This window comes from Myodes glareolus, chromosome 1 (genome assembly GCF_982192425.1).
Source record: "Myodes glareolus chromosome 1, mMyoGla1.1, whole genome shotgun sequence".
Classification (NCBI taxonomy): domain Eukaryota; kingdom Metazoa; phylum Chordata; class Mammalia; order Rodentia; family Cricetidae; genus Myodes; species Myodes glareolus.
In genome coordinates this window covers 89547205-89572319 of record NC_142026.1, presented here as the reverse complement: position 1 = coordinate 89572319, position 25115 = coordinate 89547205, and the positions used below count along the sequence as shown (strand labels likewise).

The window sequence follows — 25115 nt, the reverse complement described above, 5'->3', positions numbered from 1 at the left end:
AGCCCATTTCCCTTTAAGCCCTCACTGAGTCTTCATGAGGTTGCTTCTTATCTGGCATGTAATTGAAATTCCTCTGACCAATTTCCAGCGGTCTTGTGGTTCCCTGGGGGAGGAGAGTAGTTAGCAGCAGAGGACATAACTCTCCCATCACTGTTTCCAGGAGCGGGGAAGGCAGTTAAGTCTCTACCTGCCATTCATCATCCAGCATTTTAAATTATTCATATTGATTTCCAATCCTTACAGATTGCATGTGATCACATGGGTACAGACAGCTTGGCTACTGACTCCAGCCCCGCAACGAAACCCTGGCTGGTGTGTCTTGATGACAGGTTTGGCTTAGCTCATCAAATCCGCAGCAAGCGGTGCCGCCTCTACTCCTTAGGGTAAGACATGTTTTATAGCCGAGGAGAGCACAGACATTCATGCAGGCAGCCAAGGCCTTTTCAGTGACACGGGGTAGTGGGGACCGTGTGTGCAGGTGATGGGATCTGTCTCGTGCCTCGGCTTCAGGTTGACCTGCTGTGCACATCACCAACTCAGGGTACCTCGGCAGGAGCCACCTTGCCTCCCGACCTGTTAGTAAGGCAGCAGCTTCAGTTTTTAGCACCAGGACGGTCCCCTTGGAGAAACCAGAGGCGTCCAGTGTGACTTAGAGCAGCTTTGTTAGAGAGAGAGAAGTGTCAACGGTTGTATCAAGGAAGAGTGTGCCGGGAATGCTACACACAGTTATGAATGAACCAAGACCAATTAGAGCCACTACTGTGTGTGTGTGTGTGTGTGTGTGTGTGTGTGTGTGTGTGAGAGAGAGAGAGAGAGAGAGAGAGAGAGAGAGAGATCAATCTATGTGTAGCTTTGTATTTAGATAAAAGGAAAGTAAAGGGAATTCTTTTTTTTAAAAAAATGTGCATTTTTGCCAAAACATGACTTGATTATACAGGTTGAAAATGACCTCGATGTATAAACAGATTTCGAGAGGTTCTGTAAAATGATGGGCATAAATTAACGAGACTGTTTCCCCAAGTCTGTCAGCACTTGTGTAAACCGTCCTGAACTTACCGATGTGTCTTCAGTTTCTGTCACGTGGAACAGCATGACCTAAAGCACCTTGGGGAGGAAAGGGGTTATTTACGCTCAGAGTTCACCCAGAGAAGCTTGGGAAGGAGCTCGAGCAGGGATGGGAGCAGAGGCCATGGAGGGGTGCAGTTTACAGTGCTGCCATGGCCTGCTCAGCCTGGCTTGCTCAGTTCTTGCAGAACCCAGACCTGTCAGCCCAGGGGCGGCACTGCACACCATGGACTGGGTCCTCCCATATCAGCCATTAATTAAGAAAATGCCCCACAGGCGTGCTGCAGCCTGTTCTTAGGGAGGCATTTTCACATTTGTGGTTCCCTCCCTCAGACAACTCTAGCTTGTGTCCAGTTGACAAAAACAAAACAAAGCTCGTTAAAAAAAAAAAAAGAAAAAGAAAGAAAGAACAAAACAGAGCAAACAACCAGGACAAAATGATACATCTCAAAACAAAGAGGAGAGAATTATTTCTATCTGGAACATTCTGCTCAGGAGACTATTTATAGAAGCCAAGTAGGTTCTTAGGTTAGACCACGGTAGTAGTTTTTTACAGCAGTTAAGATCCTAAACAATGTCACACGAGCTGTCTCTCAGCTATAGGTTCCCCTACTTCATCTGACTGTCCACATTTAGACACCTGCTGGACTCTGTGGTCGTGGGTAGGGACAGGCATCCGGGTGTTGTGGGGGCCTCCCCAGAGAAGCTGGTTATTGCTATCCAACTGTTACAAGCAGTTTGTGGGCAGGGGTGCAGCTCTGTTGGTAGACTGTTTGCCTGCATGCATGTGGCCCTGGCATTGATTCTCAGCACTACAAAACCATGGTATTCGTACCCATCCCACCACTCAGGAGGTAGAGGCAGGAGAATCAGAAGTTCAAAGTCATCCTCCGCTATATAATAAGGTCAAGGCCAACCTGGGTTGTGAGATCCTGGGTCCAAAATAAAGGATTACAAGTCATTGTGGATTTTTATAAAAACAAGGGAAGAATTCAAATAGAACTAAGAAGTTAATTAATATACTCATACATGAGTCAAGTGAAGACATAGTGCAGATGTCTCCGAGTGTGGCTCGGCATGATGGCGCTGGCTGTCTCGGGTTGCTTAAGAAGGGTACACAGGCTGTGTGTTGAATGGCTCTTAAGTCAGACAGGAGCCGCGCAGCCCACTGGTTAGAACCGAGCTTTTCTTGGAAGGCCCCAGCTATGCTTCAAGAACATAGGAAGGATGCGAAGTCGTGACAGCGGCGTTTATTGTACGTCACATTAAAATTTTGTGAAAGTAGGTCAAAAATAATTGCATCGTGTAGCATGCAAATTGGCAATGCCATCTTGATCCTATTTCCTGGTTCCAAACTCTACGTTCTGCTTAGCATTTTACGTTCCACAACAAATTCATTTAAGGATATAACTGAATAAAAGAAAACTTGGGAAGTGATTTAGGAGATGCTTTGAAATCCTCCCCCTCTTGTGCTTCCAAGCTGTTCGATAAGATGGCTCTGCAGCAAGGTTTCAGATTATTGCAGAGAGAAAAGGATTGATTTTCTTTCATTTACATTCAAAATCAGCTCTGCAGAAAGCAAATGAGAACTTCTGAATTACACTGGAAACAGAAATGAATAGATTATAGGGTCAATATTTGATGAGAAAACATGAAAGCTTTTATTACAAACTGCAATCTGGCTGAGCATGATAGCACACACCTTTAATCCAAGTACTCAGGGGGCAGAGGCAGGTGGAGCTTTGTGAACTCGAGGTCAGTCGGTTCTTGTCCCCAACGAGGCCCTGTCCCCCAAAACAAAACAAAATAAAACACAATCAAATAAACAACTCCAAAACCAAAACAGACACCCACAAAGAAACAAGGGGGAAAAAAAGAAAGATAGAACTCTTGAATCTAAAGAAAGCGTTTGTGATAGCAAAGCATAAAACTTGGATTGGGCAATGGGTGAGGATATGGCTAGGCCGTGACTGGGGGTCTGGGATCTATACGCCCCTCCTGTTCTGATGAACTGTTTGTTGAGGACGAGTAGATTGTTGTTTGCCTTCTCCAGAGATGCTGACAGGAGGTGCACAAGTGGTGGTTCTGAACCAGGAACCACTGAAGGGAGCCTTGGCCCTGGGTTACCAGTGTCTGGGAGAACTGTGCAGCTGTGTGATAGTGGGAGGCTGGACGGAGAATCTGTGGCCTCTACGTACATGTGTGCGTGAGCTCCTGAGAAGGGCAGTAACAAAACTGTGCCTCTGTTGGGCCCAGTGATTCCCAGGCAAATCAAAGGTACAGATGTGACTTGGGGGACCCCGGCGTGACAATTCAGATATAAGACGACAAAGTTTGAACGCCCTGTGTCCGATCTGCCCCATCCTTTCTCTTCCACCCTTGTAACTGACCCAGGCGGTGTCTGACTGTCTCTCCCCGAATTGCCATTTCTCTGTTGGTTGTCAAAATTTCCTATTCCACAGTAGATGTAAAAAGACATCCCTCTGTTTGCTATAATGTATTCTGTCAAAACTTAAACTCAGGTTTTCACTTTTCAAATGGTGTAGAGGAGACCAGTGGACATACAGGAAGGGACAAGAAAGGAAGGCAAATGTTGAAGGGAAGAAAAAGAAGAGAAATTGAAAAGCAAGAAAAGGCCCTGGGTTTGGAGGATAGTATGTACATACCTTACCCTTTCACACAGGCAGCCAGGTCTGGTGGCGCACACCTTAAATCCCAGCACTTGGGAGGCAGAGGCAGAAGGATCTCTGAGTTCGAGATCAGCCTGGTCCACAGAGTTTCAAGACAGCCAAGGCCGCAAGCAGAACAAAACCAAAGCAATTTCAGACAGACTCTTCCCGATAAGACTTCCAATATAGACAGCGGTGAGGGGATGGCCCAGATACGGTGTGGGGGGGTATAGGGTGAGGGGGGACAGAGAGAGAAGTCTCCTCGTTCACTCTCCTGGCAGCAGCAGTGTTTTAGGGGTCGACCTGCGTGGAAGATGAGCCAAACACGGCAGAGGCCCGCCGTCCCCATGCCCGCCTGCTCGGCGTTAAATTATGCTATTCGGTTTCAAGACATGGTTTCTTGGTGTAACGGAAGATTTCCTAAGTCACACATGGCGAGGCAACTCGAGCCAGTGTTTTAGTCAGGAAGCCTTCAGTGTGGCTGGGTGCATTTCAAGAAGAATGAATGAGCCTCACAGACAAATATGTTTGCTTCCCAGGAGCTTGAATGAAGACAGCAGAAGCAGTGTTAGCACAGGATATAATGAATGGGGAAGGAGAAGTCTGCGGTCCTCGATGTTTCTAGACGTTTTCTCCCTGATCGTACAGCTGTGGTCTGGAAATACCATACATACACTGTATAGCGGTTTATGCAATGTTTATTATATATTCTTTATCTGTAAAAAGAGGAAGTGTGTGTGTGAGTGTGTGTGTGTTCCCTAAAATCCATTTCATTCCTTTTGGAATGATACTGTCCTGAAAATACATGGATTCGGTTTGTTTTTAAGGTAGGGTTTCACTGTGTAGCCCTGGCTATTCTGGGACACCCTTTGCAGCCCAAGCTAGCCCCAAACTCACAGAAATCCTCCTTCCTCGAGTACCTCTTGAGTACATGCAGGCATTTACCAGTATACCTGATTTCATGCTTTAAATGAAATAAATGAAACTTTGGAGTTTCATGCATTGTTACTAACACAAGAATCAATAATTATAAAATATTTTTCCTCTATCCTCTGAGAACCTCCATCTCTTCTCTCTCTCTCTCTCTCTCTCTCTCTCTCTCTCTCTCTCTCTCTCTCTCACACACACACACACACACACACACACACACACACAGTTGGCAGTTTACAGTTCTAGCCTACCACCTGACCAGCATGCCTTTCTTGATCCTGCTGGATCACAGTCCGGAGGAAAACACTTCTCATGGCTTCTAGACCTCTTTTCTCAGTGATAAGGGCTACACACTTCTGATCTGCACTCTGGATTTATTTTTATAGTTTTTAGCTTCTAAACAATTTTATCTGCATATAAATATACTAATATACCATATGTAAATATACTCACACACTTAAATCATACACAAATCGGGTTTCTTTTAGTCATTACACTTAAACTTAAAACATTTTTATCTCTCCCTCCTTTCCAAAAGCCCTGGACACACATATAGCACTCCCAATTTCCCTCTGATCATTATCTCCCTAACTATTCAGCCCCTCCTAGCCTACCACCCCTGACCTTAAGCAAATACTAGCTTGACTCTTTGTCTAAAAAGTCACCTATCCTGAACAGTTCTTGACTGTCTAGAGTCACCTACGCTGAACATTTCATGCAAATTGAATCATATAATATATGACATTTGTGGCTGGTGATGCCTAGTGTCATGTTTTCAGAGTTCATCTGCAGCATCAGGACTCCTCTACTCTTCGTGTCTGAGTCATAACCCATCACATGAAAGCACCACATCCTGCTTCTTCACTCGTCAGGGGATGGACAGTGTGCTGGTTCCCTTTGTTAGTAATTATCAGTGTTGAGATGAGCATTGACGTGTAGGTTTTGAGCCTATGTCTTTTCACTTATCTTGACTGTGTACCATTTCCCAACCCCACTAATAATCTATGACTGTTCCAATTTCCCCACCTGTCCACACCATATTGGCCTTTTCAATTATACGCCTCCTGGTGGTTGGGATGGGGTATCTCACTGTGGCTTCAATTGTCCTTCCCTACCCAGTAATGAATGGATCCTGAGTGTCTTTTCATATCCTTATGTTCTAAGCTTTGGATTCCCAGGGGACATAAAACCCACTTATTGTGATACACTCAAGCCTGCTTTAAAAAAGGCTAACTGAAGGCCTGCTGCAATCCACTCCTTTTTCCTTTTTGTGGTACCCAAGACCACATGGCTGCCGATGCACCAGGAAATCGGCATGATGGAAAAACACATCCAATAGTTGTCTAGTGCACATCCCAGCTGATGCAGGCTACCTGGCTGCTTGGCTCTGAGACACCAGAGGAGACCCAACGTGATTGTTCTGATATTCTAGTCTAGTCTACTTTTGGAAATTTAGCTCTATGACTTTCCCTTCGTAGTTCTTTGAAACCTTTTAGATTTAATCGTCTTTTTATGCTGAAGAAATTGTTGTGCCCTAAACCCCCAGCACTGATGTGATATTTGTTAGTGAATTTTCTAACTTCACCTCCTTCTTGCGGAGGGAAGGTGGCAGGCTTAGCAAGAAGCCTCTGAATATGCATCCTAACGACTGGAGTGTTTTTGGAAGGGAGCTATAGAAGCTGCTAATTGTCCCCTACTGTCCATTCTCCTGGTCTTCTTTTGGTAACATAATTCCTAAAGTTAGCAAGACACATGGTCACTCTGGATTCCCTGGCTTTCCCTCCAGCTTCAATGGCCTCGTGAACAATGGTGATGAGTGGAGGTGTGTGCAGCCTTCAGGATGTGGCCTCAGAAGGAGAGACTGTAGCCACTGCTTCTCTTTCTAGCTTTCTGGGTGACGACCACACGGACAGGAGAAGGGGAAAAGGGTCCAGTCACCCCAGACCTCGAGACGGAAGTCACACATGTGAGCCGGGCTGCTTGCTCTATGGACTAAACCTAAAGAAAATATTTCTATCAAGTTAACTTTTCCATAGCCAATTTTCTCTGCTGTTAAATAGCAGTAGAAGATGGTTTCATTTCGAGTTTTAGATTAAGAGTAGGTATTATTATAACTAATTGCTCCAAATGCTCTTCCCTCGTCACTACTTTGTGAGCTCCCTCCGCTGAAGGATTTGAGCTGCCTTTGTCCTCATGCCCAATGGATGCCTTGCTCACGTGTAGCCTCCTATAAATACTCATTTACATATAGGAGCATCCTATAAATACTCATTTACATATAGGAGCATCCTATAAATACTCATTTACATATAGGAGTGAGTCAGTGAACGGAAACCTGCAGCGCACTGTATTTGGACACTGGGAGTGGCAGACCTTACATAAAGCTTTTCGCCACTGAGGGCAGCATTACAGGTTCGTCTGGAGCACAGGAGAGTCAGGAACAAGCAAGCTCAACACAGTTTCGTTCTCTAAAACATGACAACTTTCCAGGCTTTGAGAGGAATGTTCCTCCAGAGGCTCCTGTTCCAGGTCACCTGCCGTGTCCCGGGTCACCTGCTATAAAGGAGCATGTGGAGAGCACACCCATGCATGTGCGTTGGAGGTGCCAGATGTGGATTCCTCTTCTGCTTCTATTACCTTGGGATATTTTGTGCAATATCTTGAGTCTTCCTAATGTGTTTTGTGTCCGCCATGAAACTTGATAAACGTAAACTAAGCCTGAAAAAAGCATTATTTTAAATACACAAAAGGCAGAATTGTGCATACCAGGTAAATGAGCATAGCTTATTGCTTTCCAACACAGTGCGTATTTATATATTAAAATTAAATCGTGCAGAAATGTCACTGTGAGACCCCATTATTCTATAATCTATATACCCTGATTGCTATGTTAATCCCATCAGCTTTAGTGGGTTGACACATGCCTAGGGGGTTACCACAGCATATTTCTAGGGGTATATGTGGCGTGGGGGGGTAGCACAACACTTCTCTAGGGGTATCTGTGTGTATGGGGGTAGCAAGCTCATCTTTGGGGGTATCTGTGTGTATGGGGGTAGCACAGCTCATCTCTAGGGATCTGTGAGGGATTTTAGAGGATAACATCTTTGTCCTGAGTGGATTAAGTCATGATGGATTCAAGACGTGAACAAAGCATGGGGAGAGGGTAGAACTGTGGAAGGTGGGACCCCGTTTGAGGAAATAGTCCTTGGGTGGTGTGTCCTGGGGGACTCTGTTTTGTTCTGGTCCTTCCTGTTACAGCCCCATTCTGCTTCTTGCCTGCCATGCTGTGAGCTGTTCCTCCATACCTTCCCCTCTGGGATGGGATGAAACCAGAAGCCAGAATTTATACTTTCTTCCTCTAACTTACTCCGCTAAGTGTTCTTTCTCTGCAGTTACAGACGAACACACTGCTCAGAAGTGAGGAGGTTTGACTAGACTGAGCAAAACGCAACATCAGTTAACAAAAATCACCAATTACAGTCTCAGGTCATTTGGTATATCATATAAAATATCTCTATTATGTCATGATTAGCTTACATGTGTAGGCATGCATTTCGAATAATTTATGATAGAGTCTGCCCTTTGTATAGGTGTATAAAAATTTTGCAATGATATAGAAAAACTATTAAGCATATTCATCTCTAGAAGTGATGGCTACAATTTCTAGTGTTGAAAGACTTGCTTTTTATTTTCTCTGCTTCTAACTTTCTGATTATTTTCTTGGTGTAGAAACTACAATTATAAGAAACTAGTTGAAGGGGTAGGGTTGGAGCTCAGTGAGCCAGAGTGCTTATGTAGTACACCTAAGGGCCGGTATCTGATTCCAGCATAAAGACGTGAGGGAGGAAGGAGGGAGGAGAGAGCGAGAAGGGGAGAGGGAGAGAGAAAGGGGGGAGTGAGGGAGGAGGGAGGAGGAAGGGAGGGTTCTGAAGCGGGCTTTATAGAAGGAAGAAATAGGCAACCAGACTTTGCAGGCAGCAGAAATGGGAATGCTGAGTCTCCACTAAAGGATGAAGGAGATCTGGTTGAGGGACGTCTCGGGCCGAATGACACGTCAGGGCGTCTGGTGATGAAGAGAGCGACACAGTGGGGTGAAGGGCAAGAGTAAGACAAGTAGGGCTACCGTTAAGTTTTATGTATACGAAAGCTGATCTTAGTTAAGTAAAACCCGCGGAGCGGTTGTTAGCTCTGATTGTTGTGTACGCCCAGATTGTGCGACAGCCTGAAATATTAACCCAAGAGAATCAAGGTCTTCTGTACAGTTTGGGTTTGGTCAGTGTATTATAGACATTCTGGGCTTTGCTATCCTCAACCACAAGTAAGCATAGGACTTTGGAATTAAGCATGATTATACGTGCTTGTATTCCATGCAGTAGGAAGCTGAGGCAGGAGGATTGTGAGTTCAGGACTATGGACTGCATAGCAATGTTCTCTCTCCCTCCCCCCTACTCAAAAAAGCATAGAGGTTTTGGCAGAGAAATATTAATTATCATGAAAAAATGACTCTCTTCTGGTTAATTTCATGTTTTCCATTTAAATCGATGCTTGAATCAATGTGATTCTTACACTAAACAAGAAATTTTTTCTTAGTAGCTTGGTGTTCATAAGCATACGAACTGTTTATATGACATACTGCCTTCTAGGTACTTAGGTATAATGTGTTCATAATTTTTCCTTTATTGTTGCAGACTAGGGTGTAGATTGTCTCCTGTTGCTCTGGATCCAGTAGAGAGCATATATTTGCTCTTTTTTCTTTAACTGCACTACTTTAAAACACACTCCATTTAAAAGAACACAGCAGCTGCCCACAAGTCCAGCGTCATGCTTAATACCATGGAGACAAATTAGCGCAAATTATTAGAATGCAGATCCCCTCGAGGGAATCCTACGCTTTTCTTAGTCTTTACTGAGAAAGTTCTCTTGAGACTAGTGGATATTCTTATTTTTAGTAAAAATAAATTTTGTTTCATACAATATACTCTCCTCTCCCAACTCCTCCCAGATCATCCCTGCCTCCCCACTCATTCCACACCTTCTTCCTCTCTCCTGGGAAAACGGGCAAGTAAAAATGAACAATAACAATGATAACAGCAACAAAAAAAGAGAACAGAAGCCCAGAAACACAACCCAAAAACAAAACCCGTAAAAATACAAGACTGGAAACTATAACATACAAGCAAAAGATCAGTAAGAGTTAAAAAGAATTCCCAAACAAAGCAATATGAAACAACAGCAGAATCCCACTGAGCTAGTTTTGCATTGGTCATCTATGCTGGGCAGGAGGCTTCCTTTAAGCCTGATTTATATACCCTGTTGCGCCTCCATTGGAGAAAATTTATTTTTCCTTTGTACGTAGTTGTCAATTGGACAGAGCTTCTGGGTTAGAGATGGGAGCTCATGACCATTTCCCATCTCAGTGCTGGGATCCCATCTTACTTAGACCTGTGCAAGTCCTGCACATGCTGACACAGTCTCTGTGAGTTCCTATGGATGTCAGTCCTGTTGTGTTGAGAAGACACTGTTTCCTTGGTGTCCTCCATCTCCATCTTTCCACCTCTTCTGCATAGTTCCCAGAGTCCCGAGAGGATGTCTCCCACTCTCTGCACATTGTCTAGTTGCGGCTCTCGGCACTGACTGCCATCTATTGCAGAAGGAAGCTTCTCTGGTGATGGCTGAGTGAAACACCAAACGTTGTGTAGAGCAGAAGGTCAGTGGGAGTCATTTTGTTGTTATGAGCCTTTAGCAGAGCAAGAGCACTTGGCTTTTCCGTGGATTCATGGCCTGTGTAGTCTCAGGTTCTAGGCCACCTAAGAAATATTGAGAATGGGTTTCATCTCAAGGAGTGGCCTAAAGCCTAAAGAGGTGGTGGTTGATTATTCTCATGATATTTGTGCTACCATTGCACAAGCATATCATGCAGACAGGTCACCATTGTTGATCACAGCGTTTGTAGCTAGATTGCTGTGCACCTTTCTCCTCTAGTAGCACGCACAGTGCCTTCAGTACCATGAACATTAGTTAGGAGGGGTGAAGGTACTAGTTGGGAACCGGCTCAACTTCTTTGTGTTCAACGAGATGTTTAAGTGGAATATCTAAGTGTTGTTTTCAGTCTGACAGTCGGTTTGTGGAGCAACTAATGGTCTTGGCGATAGCCAAGTTTTGTTTGGGGTTTCCCTGGGACCCCTTTGGCCAACAACTCAATTAGATGGAACCCTCTTCTGGAACTGGAGGTTTCACTTGATGGCAAATGATGTCTAGTTGGGGTTTTGTATCCTCCATTATTTAGTGACTCCATTTAGATTTATTTCACATATGTATATGTTTTTTGAAGCTTCTACAGTAAGCTTTCATATGAACCCTCAAATAACTCTTAGTGTTAAGTGTCCATATTCCCTCCCTTGACCCCTTCTTCCTTCCCCTTCTCTGCTTAATCCTATTCCTGTTTCCCCCCTGTTTCTCCATAACTCTCTATTCTATTTCTCCTTCCTTGGGAGACCACTGCCCAGTCTCTTGCTCTATCCCTAGCCTCTGTGATTATACAGCTCGTAGTCTGCAGATTGAAGCTAGTGGGTAGTCTCATTTGTCCCATTGCTAATATAATATGATAATTCTTCATATGAGCCTACATGTTTAGCTAGTGATTTTGTGATCTGTCCTTAACAGATTAGTTTTTTTTTTTTTTTATCTAGAGGTTTTGGTCTGTAGTACATGAGTGTATGTGTGTGTAGAACATGTGTATGTGTGTACAGAGCATGCATATGAGTGTGTAGGCCATGTGTATGTGTGCATATAGCATGCATATGTGTGTGAGAGCATGTGTATGTGTGTATAAGGCATGTATATGTGTGTGCGAGCATGTGTATGTGTGTATAGAGCATGCATATGTGTGTGTGTAGGACATGTATAATTGTGTATAGAGCAGCCTATGTGTGCATAGGGCATGTGTATGTGTGTGTAGAGCATGCATGTGTGTGTGTGTGTGTGTAGGGCATGTGTATGTGTGTGTAGAGCACGTGTATGTGTGTAGAGCATGTATATGTGAAGAGCATGTATATGTGAAGTTCATTAAATGTGTACATTAGACATGTTCTAAAGCAGAAAGTGTGATGCCACTAGAAAAGCTGGCATTAGAGTTGTCAATTTATTCATCTAACTTTTCTTCATTGCATTTTTTTGTTTTTATTTTCTTCCTCTGGTCTCTAGGCTTGGGAATGAGGACACAGACTTTGAGGTGAGCATGGCCAATGATGGGTGTGAAGTGCATCGTTTTGATCCTAGTGTCAAATCAGCCCACGTTCTGGAGAGCCAGCGCCTCTGGCACCACCGTCTGTCCATCGACTGGCGGGATCCACATCCAGCTGTGGCTGCTCAAAAGCCACGTAGCAACACCAGAAAACTGGGAAGCATTTTGAATGAATTTGGGCATCACAAGGTGAGACTTCCCGTTTTAATTCACAACTAAATAAAGCGAATAAACCCATCAAATTAAGAAAATGAAAACCATGGCTAATAATGCTGAAAAAGTGAAGGTTCTATTTTTCAATATTGCTGGTCACTGCCCATTGTTTATAGAGCTGACCTGTAGACATATCTGGTAATTCTAGGGCTGTTTACACGGCTTTGCAGATTTTCGTTGCTCCGAAGGAATGCTAAGAATGGTCAAGTTGAGACAAGAGACTAAGAAGCTACTCCTCACAGAGACTTCAGCATACTTAGGAGTTTATCTAAAATTTCCAGAAAACTAAACTGCTTATTCTAACCTTGAATATGCAAAAATAATCCTTCTTATGCTTATGTTTGGAAAAACACTGGTTTTTACATTTCTCAAGTTACTTGCTATTTTGAGACATTTTGGCTCTTAAAGTACAAAAACCACATGTAGCTCTGAGTAAAATCTACTTTCCAGAAATGAATGGACATCGTGTACATTGCGATTTATATAATTATGTCAAAGCATGTGAAATATCTGCAAATACCCCATCGTGAAGGAACAGCATAAAGAAACTAAATCTTCGAACAATGTTCCTTTAGCCCAAGTGTTAGCTTCATATACCCCAGCTAATGCATTACTGAAGCAGACGCTAAAGGGGCGGTTCTGGGTGCAACTGCCTTTCTTGGTCTCCATCTCTCCTTCAGTAAGTTTGACCTGTCCTAGTCTGTGGTGCCATGAGGTATCATGTAATTTAAAACATGTCAAAATAAGAACCCATCTGTGAAACAAGGTGTGGGGGATTTTAAGTTTGAGTTAACTTCTTGATCTTTAATAAAAGGACTTGCCCTGTGCATTACCCATTTCCTCTCCCCCTCCTCTTTCTCCTCTCCTTTGTAAAAAAATCCCTGTCTCTTTATAAAAAATTCTGTTAGTGTTTCAATTGCCATAATAAAACACAATGATCAGAAACAAGTTGGGGAGGAAAGGGTTTATTTCCTCTTACAGTTTGGAGTTCATCATTTAGGGGAGTCGGGGTAGGAAGGCAAGGCAGGAGCCTGGAGATAGGAGGTAATGTAGACAGAGGCCACGGAGGGCTGCTGCTTGCTGGCTTGCTCCCTAAGCCTTTCGCAGCCTACTTTCCTATAGAACCCAGGACCACCAGCCCAGGCATGACACTACCCGTAGTGTGCTGGACCCTCCCACAGCAATGTCAATCAAGAAAATGCACACAGGCTTGCCTATGGGTCACTGTGGGGACATTTTCTCAGTTGTGCTTTCCTTTTCCCAAATGACCTGTGTCGAGTTGACCCAAAATTAGCCAGTACACTCCCTTAAATCAGACAGTCAAAACTTTTCCAAGAACAGCCTTGAAGAAGTTACTGTTCTTCTAACACAAGACTAGCCACTTGTACTTTGTTTCTGCCACTAAGAGCAACCAGCATCCAACAGTTAGGAATCTTAATGCTTCCTAGCTACAATATTTTGGGTGAAATCTCTGAATAGAACTTTTTTCATGGGCTACTTAATTTTTAATGAGTGTGAGGAGTGGAGCCATTTTTCAGAATTCTCTTCCAGTTTATTCTTTTCTCCACTCCTACTTTTGCAAACCTGTTTTTCTTTACTGATGAAAATCACAAACCAATTTCCCAATCTGTCAAGTCTAGATTCTTCGCAGAGTGGAACCTCTCTGCGTTTAGTAAAGGGCTTTGTTGCTGCTCTCTTTGGCTCACTTGCTAGTCCTGCCCACCCTCGCTCTATGGAGACAAGACTGAATAGGCAAAGGAGGTTAAAGTCAAAGCCCTTTTTTTATTTTTCAATACATTTTAGCAAAAGATTTGCTAGAGAAGAGGATAAAATGAGGCTTTGCAAAAATTATGTGTGTATGTATGCACATTTCCTACAAAGAATATATTTTAGGATAATGAGACATGGAGCTGAACTGCATGCAACCAGCTCACTGGGAGCTGTAGTGGACCAACCTTTATGCCTAGGGTAGCATGGAGCATTTGCCCCTAGATAGCAGAAGCATTTACAAGAATGCTTAAAGAGGAGAGATCAAGGGTTGTTTTTGTTCTTAAGGTGACTTTTTTTTCTTAAAAAACATTAATAACAATGAAAGGGATCTGCCTCAGAATTGCCAGGTATGAATTTGATGCTTCAAGGAAAATTCATTGTTGAGGGACAGAAGAGCCACCAGTCCCCTTCACGGAGATTCTTTGGCTGAATGCTTTCAAACAGAAACAACACAAACTAAGCCACCGTTGAATGATTGCTTCCCTTCGAAACACACTTTGAGGGCTACGCAGTGCCAGATGAAAGGAAACCTCATTTGCGGCCTGGAGAGAGCGTGGTCTGTTTTCATTCCTCCCTGTGTGTGCAGACATTGATAAATAGGACACGGCTGTGGCAGGGGAGGCGGAGAGAGCAAAACACTCGAAAGATCAGCATTCCCACCCTTTTGTCTCTTGATTCTGAAAGCGGCAGTAGAAGTCACACAGGGCTTTGGTGACTTTAAAATATCTCATATGGTTTTGTGATAATTTTCGTATTTGCCTGTTTTTCTTCTTTGTTTCTTCTCTACATCCAAACCTAGTTTCTAGTCAAGCGAGGGATGTGAGAGCAAATGTCGGCAGTCTTTGGAGAGAGTGACAGAAAGATGCATATGGCTTGTGTGCTGCTGTAGAAACTCTTTGCTAATTTTAACTTCAAACTATAAATCAACAAAGCCTTTGCAAAGCATCATGCAGAAGCAGCTGCATCAGCAAAGCGGCCCTGGACCAGAAGCCCTGTCTGCCAGGGAGTAATATCACCTGGACCCAGGCTCGCTGGGGATGATTTACAGTCTAGCCCGTGCTGCAATGGTTGTTGATGTTAACTAAGTCTGTGAATTTTTCAAGAGTGGATGAAGATTAACCCAAGGATTCTGCTCTTATTAATTTTACCGTGTGGTTTTTCTCCCCCAAACTCTTTATCGCCTACTCAGCATTTCCAACATGATCCGGGCTTGGAAATGATAAGTTATGATCATTATTGTTAGCAGCCAGCTAAAGGTTCTTCTGCCATGTTTGGGTGGGAAATGTGGCTGTTAAACTGCAGCTCTCTTGGTGCCAGCAGCTCTGGGCTTAGGAGATCTGGAGCCTCTGCGCTTTGCACTCAGCTCTGCTTCTCGGCAGCAACCAGAGGGACTGCACTCCCTGGCCTCGGGGAGGCCTGCAGGGGGCCTGCAGTGCTTCCAGTTCTCAGCACTCCATAGTCTTTCCCTTGTCCTGAGTCTTGTTTCCAGAGTCTCAGTTCTCCATAGAGACACTTCTGCAGTCTGTCATAACCTCAGTCTGTCCCAGTCTCTGTTCGTGGCCATCCTCCGGAACTCATCTGCTGCCCCCTAGTTACTACTGGAGGCATTCTCTCCATCGGAAAGACCACAAGGTAGGCAATGTGACTCTTCAGGAAAGGCGCTCTGTGGATGCCTAGTATTGCAGAGTGGTAGGACCGTCCATCAGGGAGATCTCATCAGAAGAGAGAGAGACGGGCTGCTAACACAGCCTGACACGCATGCTCACAGCCCTCTGTCCGCAGCACCCTCTGTCACACAGTCTGCGAAGATCGCACTGGGCCTGTCTCGGATGCAATCAGTGCCCAACCTGACTGAAGGTGTTGAGTGACTTCCGAAGTGGCTGTGACTGTTCACCGGATGCTGCCATGGCTGAAACATTTCCAAGGGTTGATTCCGAGTGCCCGGAGTGGCTCTTAATAAATGAAGCATTTTTTTTTTTCAAAGCAAAAGCCATGGTTGGGGTAGTGGCCATGAAAATTACTGTTGGCTTATGTTGTTGGAAGGAGACCTCCTCGGGGCTCCTGTGGCTGGACCGGAGCCTCCCTGAGCAGCCATGAAGTCGTCAAAACAGAGCTACCATGACAACAGTCGGAGGAATCACGCAAGTAATAGCTAACTGACTGGCAGCTCCCATGACGGCCATGGCAAACAGGGCTGAAGCTGGAGTTGCCGCTGTCTCTGGTGGGATGGTACCAATGTCGTTTCCAGCCCCACTGGATCTGAGAATGGTGGAGACAGCAACACTGGTTCCCATTCAGACTCAGTTCTTTATGTTCCTGAAGTCATCCCCTACTGGGCTCCTTAGCAACCGCAGTAGCAACCGAAAAGGGCCGTCTGATGGCTGTCAATCAAGCAGCTGATCCGCTCACTCCTGACAGCTTCAGTCATTTGAAAGAAAAGCAAGCAAACAAATTAAGCCTATGATAAAGGTCTCACATAAAATTTCATTCTTTGGTGCACTTTATCCAACAACACATAACCCCTAACTGATGCCCAGAGGGCAGGATGGCTTCTCCTGATCTGTATCTTCCCTAGTATGACCTTCAGTCTTGGCCCCACTGCTGATAGGAAGGAAAGGCAGCTTGCTGGGTGCGTACCTCAACGAAGGCTTTAATCAAGACTTGACCCACAAGTTAGCATTTGGCACTGGAAAAGTCAGCTGGCCTCTCTGGCCACTTTGATCATCTTAAACAACACCAGCTTTAATTAAGTGTGGCTTGTTTGGAGAATTAGATCTGAGAACTCTGAGAACACAGTGTGGAAGTCTCCAGTCGAAAGCCTGGCATGGGGTCGTCACTTAATCTCTTGCAGTGAATTTAAAGAATCGTGATCCACATTGTTTGTGACATTTGACCAAATATTACAGAGAATGCCGACTTTTCTTTCTTTGTTCTCAGGGAGACCCTGCCATAGATTCATCTGGACGTTGCTAACTACAACTAATTTCAGGCAAGAGTTATTCGTGAAAGCTTTGTGTGAAGCTAAAGGGCGCTTGGTCCTTCAGACATGGTTGAAAGAGAATTAGTTCCTGCCTTGGGGCACCGAACAGCTTTGCTGGTGACTGTGTAGAAAGTAAATACTGCGCCGCAGAGAGAATGAATAAGCCGCTGAGAATTAATTGGAATCTGTTTCACATGAGCAGATGTCCACCCCCGGGCTGAGCTGTCTGGTCAGGTGGCTCTGAGAGACTCGACCTCCTCCCTGTCAGCTCAGGTCTCTGCCCCTGCTTCCTCCTGCCATTATTCCTACGGCCCAGTGTCCCCTTGGACTCTTAGAGTTTCTTAGTTTCTGCCTGTCCAAGTGAGAGCTTGATACTCATTCTAGAACATCAGTTTTTGTCTATGGTTTGTGCTGTTTGAGGGAACTTGGGCCCTGAAATCCAAGAGTAGTTCTCCTCCTCTGTGCTCCGCACTCAGCTTCCGAATGGCTATAAGGACTGTAGAAAGGGTCATTGATGTGAGCAGACTTTGGATCTGGTCATTTTCGATGTGTAATATTTTTATTTGCAAGTTTTTCATAATGAAGTTTATTGAAATGTTCTAGAAGATCTTTTTAAAATAAGATAAAGAAACATTTGAGGGGCTAGTATCCTTAGTGATCGAGAGCTTACCAAGTAAGCATAAGGCTCCAGATTTGACCCACTGGGGGGGAAATGTTATAAAAACTAAAGACAAAAACAATAGAGAAAACAACTGACGAGAAGCAGTTGGCAGAAAAGAAGAGGTGCCGAGGACTCAGGAAAACCACTCAAGCTTTCTCACAGTGAGAGAAATGCAGGCTGAAACCATACCCGTGTGTTTCACCAAGTCACACGCCACACAGCAGAAGGAACACGAACCGGTTCAACCTTTCTGTGGGCGAGATTGGCAAGGGTGAACCCGGACCGCTTCTGTGAGTCTCCATACTCAGGTGCCCACGTGTGTGATGTCACACGCGTGAACAAGGTCGGCTGTCAGCAGCATCGTGTATGGGTGACTCTGCCATGTGGGATTGGTGAAATGAAGTACTGTGTGTCTTTTCCTGGACTCCTTACGATGCCCCAGTGACAAGGGAGAGGGCAAATCTTTATGTACTGATATGGAACAATTTCTGATCTATATAAAGTAAAGGAAGTCACAGAGCAAAGAAACCGCCGGTTTTGGAAAAGAGCAAATTTAGATGGACTACAATAGTCAATCCTAAAATTTAAGTTTTGCTATCAAAATAATATTGTATTGATGTACAGATAGGTGGATAAATATGATTGGAATGTCAAGAGAACTTGCAAACACACACACACATATACTCATATATGTATGCATGTGTGTATATATATGCATGAATTTAGGTAAAGTGCTAAAATAATTCTACAGTGAAAATGATAGTGTTTATAGTGAATCTTTTCAGAACCATTTATGCAATGTATTTTGATCATACCCTCTGCCTTCCTGTAGTGCCCCTACTCTGCACCCTCCTGACTCTATTTTTAATTATTGGTAACCTCCTGAGTCTCATGGGTGCTGCCCATACGCACATTGGCGTGGGGTCACCCACAGAAGCCCCAGCAGTCCACTAGCAGTCGTGTCCCCTAAGGAGTGTTTTCCTTCCCTCAGCAGCCATCCGCTATCAAGAGATTGTCGACCAGTAGAGCCTAGGGGACACTCCCTTCCTCGTGTTAGAACTTTCTCTGCCTTGATATTATGCAGCTAGCCACAGTTGCTGTGAGCTGATGTGTATGAAGCGATGTCATGCCCAGATGCTGGCATTTCACAGCCCTCCTCCTCCCATCAGCCAGCCCTTAGGATGTTCCCTGAGCCTTGGAGGCAGGGAGGTTAATAGATGTGATTTATCTACAGTGAAGCACTCACAGTTATGTACACTTGACACTCCAACCGGTTATGGGTCTGCATTCGTTTCTCTAGTCAAAGCTGAGACATTAACTTAAAAAAAAGATAGTCCTAAACATGGAAGGAAAAGTTATGAAAAATTTGGAGGAAATGTTTAAGACCTCGAGATTGGTAAATATTTCTTCTCTCTCTCTCTCTCTCTCTCTCTCTCTCTGTCTCCTTCCTTCCTTTTTTCTTTTTCTTTTTTTTGGAGGGGTGGGTGGGTGGGTTGTTGTTTTTTTTTTTTTAAAGACAGAGTTTCTCTGTGTAGTCCTGGCTGTTCTGGAATGCTCTTTGTAGATCAAGCTGACCTTGAGCTCACAGAGATCTACTTGCCTCTGCCTCCCAAGTGCTGGGATTAAAGGTGTGTGCCACAAAGCCCTGCTAGGCAAATAAATTTTTAAATTTTGGGGGCCATGAGTTTTTGCCTGCATGTATGTCTGTGTACCATGTGCATGCCTGGTACCCAAGGAAGCCAGAAGAAGGTGTCAGATTCCCTAGAACTGAAGTTATGTGTGGTTATGATCTGCCGTGTGGGTACTGGGAATTGAACCTCCATCCTCTGGAGAGCATCCAAGGCTCCTAAACATTGAGCCATCTTAGGCAAGCAGTTCTTAAAGATTTAAAAAAAAAAACTTTAAAAAGATAGTATTTCATCAAGATAAAATATTCTACTCATCCAGTGATGTTAAGAACATAAAACCTGTGATAAAATATTCACCACAGCATATCAGATTTTAAAACTTTCATCCAGAATGTACAAAGAATATTTACACTGAAAGTTGCTGGTGGGGTAATCAGCAACCCAGTTCAGAACTGGACAAAAGATCTGAACTGACACTTTCCCAAAGATGATATGGAGAGGCAAAAACACCACGAGAAGATGCTCAACTCCACTAGGCACCAGGGGAAGGAAAGCCGGAGTCAAAACAGATGCTACTTTAACCTCCACCAACCCCCAAACCACCACCAAAACCACACAGTAAAAAGACAGACAGGAGCAGTAATGAGGGCAGGAGATGCTGGACCGCCCAAGCATCCTTGATGGGAATGGGAGCGCTTTGGAAGAGTCTGGCAATTTTGGGTCAAATCAGAGCTACAGTTCTGATCTGGAATGGTACCCAAAGGCCCAGGTCTTACAGCTTAATCTCCAGCCTGTGGCACTATTAGAAAATGATGCAACTAGTGGGAGGTCTTTAGGGCATTAGGTGTGGGCCCTTGGTGTCGCTGATGGGACCACAGGCCCTTCTTCCTCTTTCATGCTCTGGCCATGAAGTACACAGCTTCACCTGACGTGACCTGCTACCTACAGGACCCAACCAGGCCAATAAACCCTGCACAAAAACCTCTAAAACAAACCCTTCTTTATAAAGGTGGCTATCTCAGATATGTGTAAAGTCATGGAAAGTTGGTGACGCAGTTGAACATGTATTTACTAACAGAGCCAAAGGCCCACTTCTAGGTGTTTATGCAAGAGAATTGAGCACAGATATCCACACAGCGACTTGTGCTTGAAAGTTCATGTAACCCCTAACCGAGGCAGTCCACATGTGTATCAACAGAGGTGGTGCTTAATCTTCATTGTGAACATGCTCTGATTAAAAATTCATGTAGTAGACACACCTTTGGCATCTTCCCAGAAAGAATTACTGAGAAAGGAAGGTCTACCCTGATGTGGGTGGCGCCATCCCGTGTGCTGGAGACCCAGATGGAATACAAGGGGATCCAGGAGAAAGTCAGATGAAGGCCAGCATGGTGCTCTAATCTGCCCCAGACGTGAGCAAATAGCCTTTGAGTCCACCGTCATGCCCTCCCCACCATGAAAGGCTATATTTGCTACTACTGTAAGTCCAAAACACTTTCTCTATTAAGTCCCCTCTTGTTAGGTGTTTCATAACAGCAAAAAGAAAAATAACTAATACAACATTTGAATACATAGGTTACGGTTGGACTATATTGGGAAAAAACCAATATGCCATATGCCTTATCACCCATATAGGCTGAATACAGCCCCAAAATAAAAAAGAATAAGCTTAGTAATGTGTAGGACATGGACCCATCTTGCAGACTCCATACTAGATAAAAGGGTACACAGTACACAGTTCTCTGGTCATTCAGATTCTAGAAAAAAAATACCCTATGAGTTCATGGCAGAAGTGACCAGCCATGACCTGGAGTCATTGATAAAGGAACAGAGATGGATGGAAGGGATCACAGGGGACTTTCAGATGTGTGAATGCTCTGTGTTGGAGTGTGTTGGTGGATCATATGGTATTCACAAATGTCACAAGTCTTTGAGTTGCACACTTGAAATGTATGGCTTTATTGTGTTGAATGAGGAGCGGGCCGGCTTTTGGTCCCATCCCACCTGGCTAACTTATACCCGAAATAATCACACAGAAACTGTATTCATTTAAACACTGCCTGGCCCATTATATCTAACCTCTTCTTGGCCAACTCTCACATCCTGATCTAACCCATTTCTATTAAATCTGTGTATCACCATGTGACTGTGGCTTACCGATAAGATTCTAGCATACGTCTGTCTCAGGCAGAAGATTCATGGTGTCTACCACACTGCCCTTCTTCCCAGCATTCTGTTCTGTCTACTCTGCCCACCTAAGTGCTGCCCTATTGAAAGGCCAAAGCAGTTTCTTTAATAACCAATGAAAGCAACACAAATACAGAAGGATCTCCTACACCATTATTGTATGGAAATTATGCCCCACAAAAGGGAAAGCACAGAAGAATATGTAGGTTGTTGCCATTCCACCATTTTCACAGTAGTTTTGTTTTCCTAGCCTCTCCCTGAAAGAAATGAAAACCTGGGGAGGTCTTCTGCCTCCAGGGAGAATGGATCACCTGGGAAGAGATGCTGTACTGCACCCTTTGAAATTTGTGCCTTGTGAATATTTAAGAAGTTAAAATAGGTTCAGGGGCTTCTTGCTGTGGTTTAGATCTTGGTGTTCTCCCAAAGACTCTTGTACTGAAGGCTTAGTCCTCAGTTTGACACTAACAGGCGGCATCCTCACTGCTTGGTCCTCAGGTTGACATCTGAGAGGTGTCCTCACTGCTTGGTCCTCAGGTTGACACTCTGGGGAGACGTCCTCACTGCTTGGTCCTCAGGTTGACACTCTGGGGAGACGTCCTCACTGCTTGGTCCTCAGGTTGACACTCTGGGAGGCATCCTCACTGCTTGGTCCTCAGGATGAATGGACAGAATCCTCACTGCTTGGTCCTCAGGTTAACAAGACTAGGAGGTGTCATGGTTCTCGGCTTGACCTGTGAGAGGTGGTACCTAGTAGAAGAAAGTTAAACCACTGAGAACTTGCCCTCAAAGGACTATTAGGATGCTGGTCTGTTTCTGTCTTTCTCTTTTGCTTCCTGGCTGCCATGGAGTAGCCTTTTTAACTACATTCTCTTTCCTTTATGGTCTGTCTCACTATAGGCCTAAAAGCAAGGGAATTGATCACCACACACGAGAACTCTTGAAACTGTGAGCCCAAACAATCTTTCCTCACTATGTCTTTTGTCTCAGGCATTTTGTCCCAGTAACAGAATGATAGCTAACACACTTCTGCATTTCCTTTATTTCTACTTCTGGAGCTACTTAGGGATACATCCTGGAGACTTTCAGTCTCCCCTCTTTCTCCCTTAGTTGCTTTTTCATATTTTAAAATACCATTTATTCTCATACTGTGAGTAAATGCCTTAGTATTAGCTTCCAGCTCTTTCTTTTAAAACTGTGTCCTGAGCAAAGTTTATACCATTTATTGATATTTTTGCTAGGAAAAAAACCTAACTTTTTACTTTCAAGATTTTAATTGGGTTCTTTCCTGTCCATCTGTTCTTTCGTAGTTGTGCATGTTTTATTTAAAAATGTATTGTCACTGCTTACACCTTGTGAAAGCAGATCTTATTTTTGAGTCCTCTGAGCATCCTAAACACACCAATTATAGCCAGACTGTTCAATAGCATTCCTCTTGGAACGAATAACAGTCCATTTGGTGTTGAGGTTGTCTTTGCTCTCATCCTTTGACTCTTGTGTGTAATTTGGAATTTTAATTTGCTGAATCATTTTCAGGGGAAGATTTTGGGTTTGGCTTTTCTTTCTTTTTTTCCTTATTGGCTTGTCCTTCACTGCTTAGTGCTTTTGCAGTAGCCGCCAGGACCTAGTCTTATGGAAGCATCGAGGGGCTACTATACCCCTCAAAGATGCTGGGAATATCCCACCACTGAACCATCTGAAATCTGCCTCATTTGCTGTTTACTAGGGTGTCTTTATTCTCCTGAGCTCTCCTTAGGGCAATGGCCAGATCTTCAGCCAGTGGTATTTGGAAATTTATTTCAGATTCTTTTCTAGAGCTAGGGAGCTCCACCCTAACCCTGGCTTTAATCAGTGACAGCGGCTCTGGCTTTTGTCTTAGAGGCCCTGCCTGGGCTTCTTCTCAGTGTAGAAGAGCAGTCTCAACCTCACTGCCACCTGCTTGGAAACGGAAGGCAGTGGACCCTGCTTGTGATGTGACTGAGATGCTCTTCTCGCTTTCAAGGTCTCATTTGTTCTTCCCTTTTCTCTCCTTGAAGTCATCTCACTCCTGTTTGCTTTGCGGGTGGAACGGGGCAGGAGTATATCTCACTTCTGTATCTTCTTTTCTGTGTGCTTTAAATAAATCCAACCTCTTGGAGTCATCTAGATTATGCCGATGGGTTGCCTTCACTAGGTATCTTTCCTATCATGTGTTTAAAATACCAGGAATGAATGATTTTTGGATGTTTACATTGCCTACAAATCCTATTCCATACTAGGCTTTCTCAAATGTAATGTATGTCTTAACCACCTGAAATCTGATTGAAACAACAATGATGGAGGAGGTCAGAGGAGGGCCTGGGTGCTCTATTTCTAGCATGTTCTGAGATGGTGTCGGGGCTCCTAGGTGGGAAACAATGCTTTCTCTAGCAGAGGCTGGGGTTCCTAGTTAGGAAGCTATGCTTTCTGTAGCGAGGTCTGCAGCACACTGAGCAAAACACAGCACCTGAGGAACCCTCACAGCAATGGACAATGCGGGGACTTGAACCCAGGAGACGTTCCCCGGAGCCTGAGCACCGAGCCACATAACACTGCTCATGCCGTCTTCCACACTCAGTGCAAGTGCTTACCAAGGTGGGGCGAGGGACAGATGCCATAGCATGGGTCATTTTTGACCTGTAGCTTGTGGGTTTCTGTCTGAGCTGCCATCCTTGGACAAATTCTCCCCAGTTGGCCCACCCCATTAGCTCAAGGCCCAGGCAAGCCTGAGTTCTAAGTGACCACTGATTAATCCTTGAGCTAAAAACCTTGATCTGAGTTGTGTCTTCCCAAGTGAGCCGTGCTGCTGACCAGTAGATCTCTTCCCATAGGGTCTCCTGACCTGTGCAAAGCCTAGGAAGCTTGCCAACCTGAGTGCTCTCCCGCACCGCGCTAAGACGGATGTGGAGGGAACTAGGACTTCAATATCTTATCTTTTGGCTCATCCTGGTGAAGTCCTAGTGGGTACTGCGTCAGTAAGCGGTGGGCACAAGCCTGCAGATCTCTACTGGAGGTTGCTAATGTCTCAGATGAGCTTCGGGTGAGACAGCTTACCGAAAACCAGCTACGGTGCAATGAAGGTTATTTTAGGCTCAAATGCATTCATCGATCTAAATTTTCTTACCTTCCTTTTCCAAAGGGAGCCGCGTGCCATTTATCATTCAGTGCATTTGACGGCAGCTTCATCTTGTGGAATTACTATTTAATCATGAAGGTTCGGCGTTTCTGTGAAATCAGCCGGTGGTGCTGCAGCAGTAATGAGTCATTTGAGGCTCTGAATTGCAATTGGAAAGGCTGAGCTGTCTTTTCCCTCCCATCAGTCTGCAGTGGACCCCGCGGGTTCGGCGTCTTGGAATATGAGCCCAGAACTTTGCAAGTCCACGCTTAAGAAATTAGGGGGTTTTCTTTTTCCTTTTTTAAGGTTTGCTCACTCATCTATAATAGTGAGTTTTTCCTGCAGGGCACAATGCCTTGCCTTTTACTGTTTCCAAACCATCCTGTGTTTAACTCCTAGCACAGACCTACAAAAGGCTAGAAAAGCCTCCAGAGAGAGAACTAAGTGCGTCTGGATTAAGCTGTGTGTTCCGTGACTGTGTTCTCCTTGCTGCGCTCTGGGGGCGGAAGCTCTGATGGACAAGGTTGTGTGGGAACAGCGCTCTGGGTCTGGGGATCTGCTGTCACCCGCATGTGGCCTTGCAGTCCACAGATTCTGCTGTTGCAATTGGACAGAGCAGGAAATAAATCCAAACAGTAG

The 25115-nt window shown here is 44.5% G+C and overlaps 1 protein-coding gene across 9 annotated transcripts in view; it reads left to right on the top strand.

The window, feature by feature from the left end:
* Window positions 1-25115, top strand: part of Mettl24 (methyltransferase like 24) — a 136008-nt gene that overhangs the window by 59593 nt on the left and 51300 nt on the right. For 6 of the 9 annotated variants that reach the window (XM_085690639.2, XM_048425320.3, XM_048425321.3 and 3 more), the window contains 2 exons: window positions 244-383; window positions 11868-12096. In XM_085690639.2, coding sequence (XP_085546765.2) covers window positions 244-383; window positions 11868-12096 — 369 coding nt within the window. Of the gene's footprint in view, window positions 1-243; window positions 384-10248; window positions 10372-11867; window positions 12097-25115 lie in introns of those variants that run through there. The other 3 variants (XM_087910766.1, XM_048425322.3, XM_085690670.2) reach the window with 2 other exon arrangements.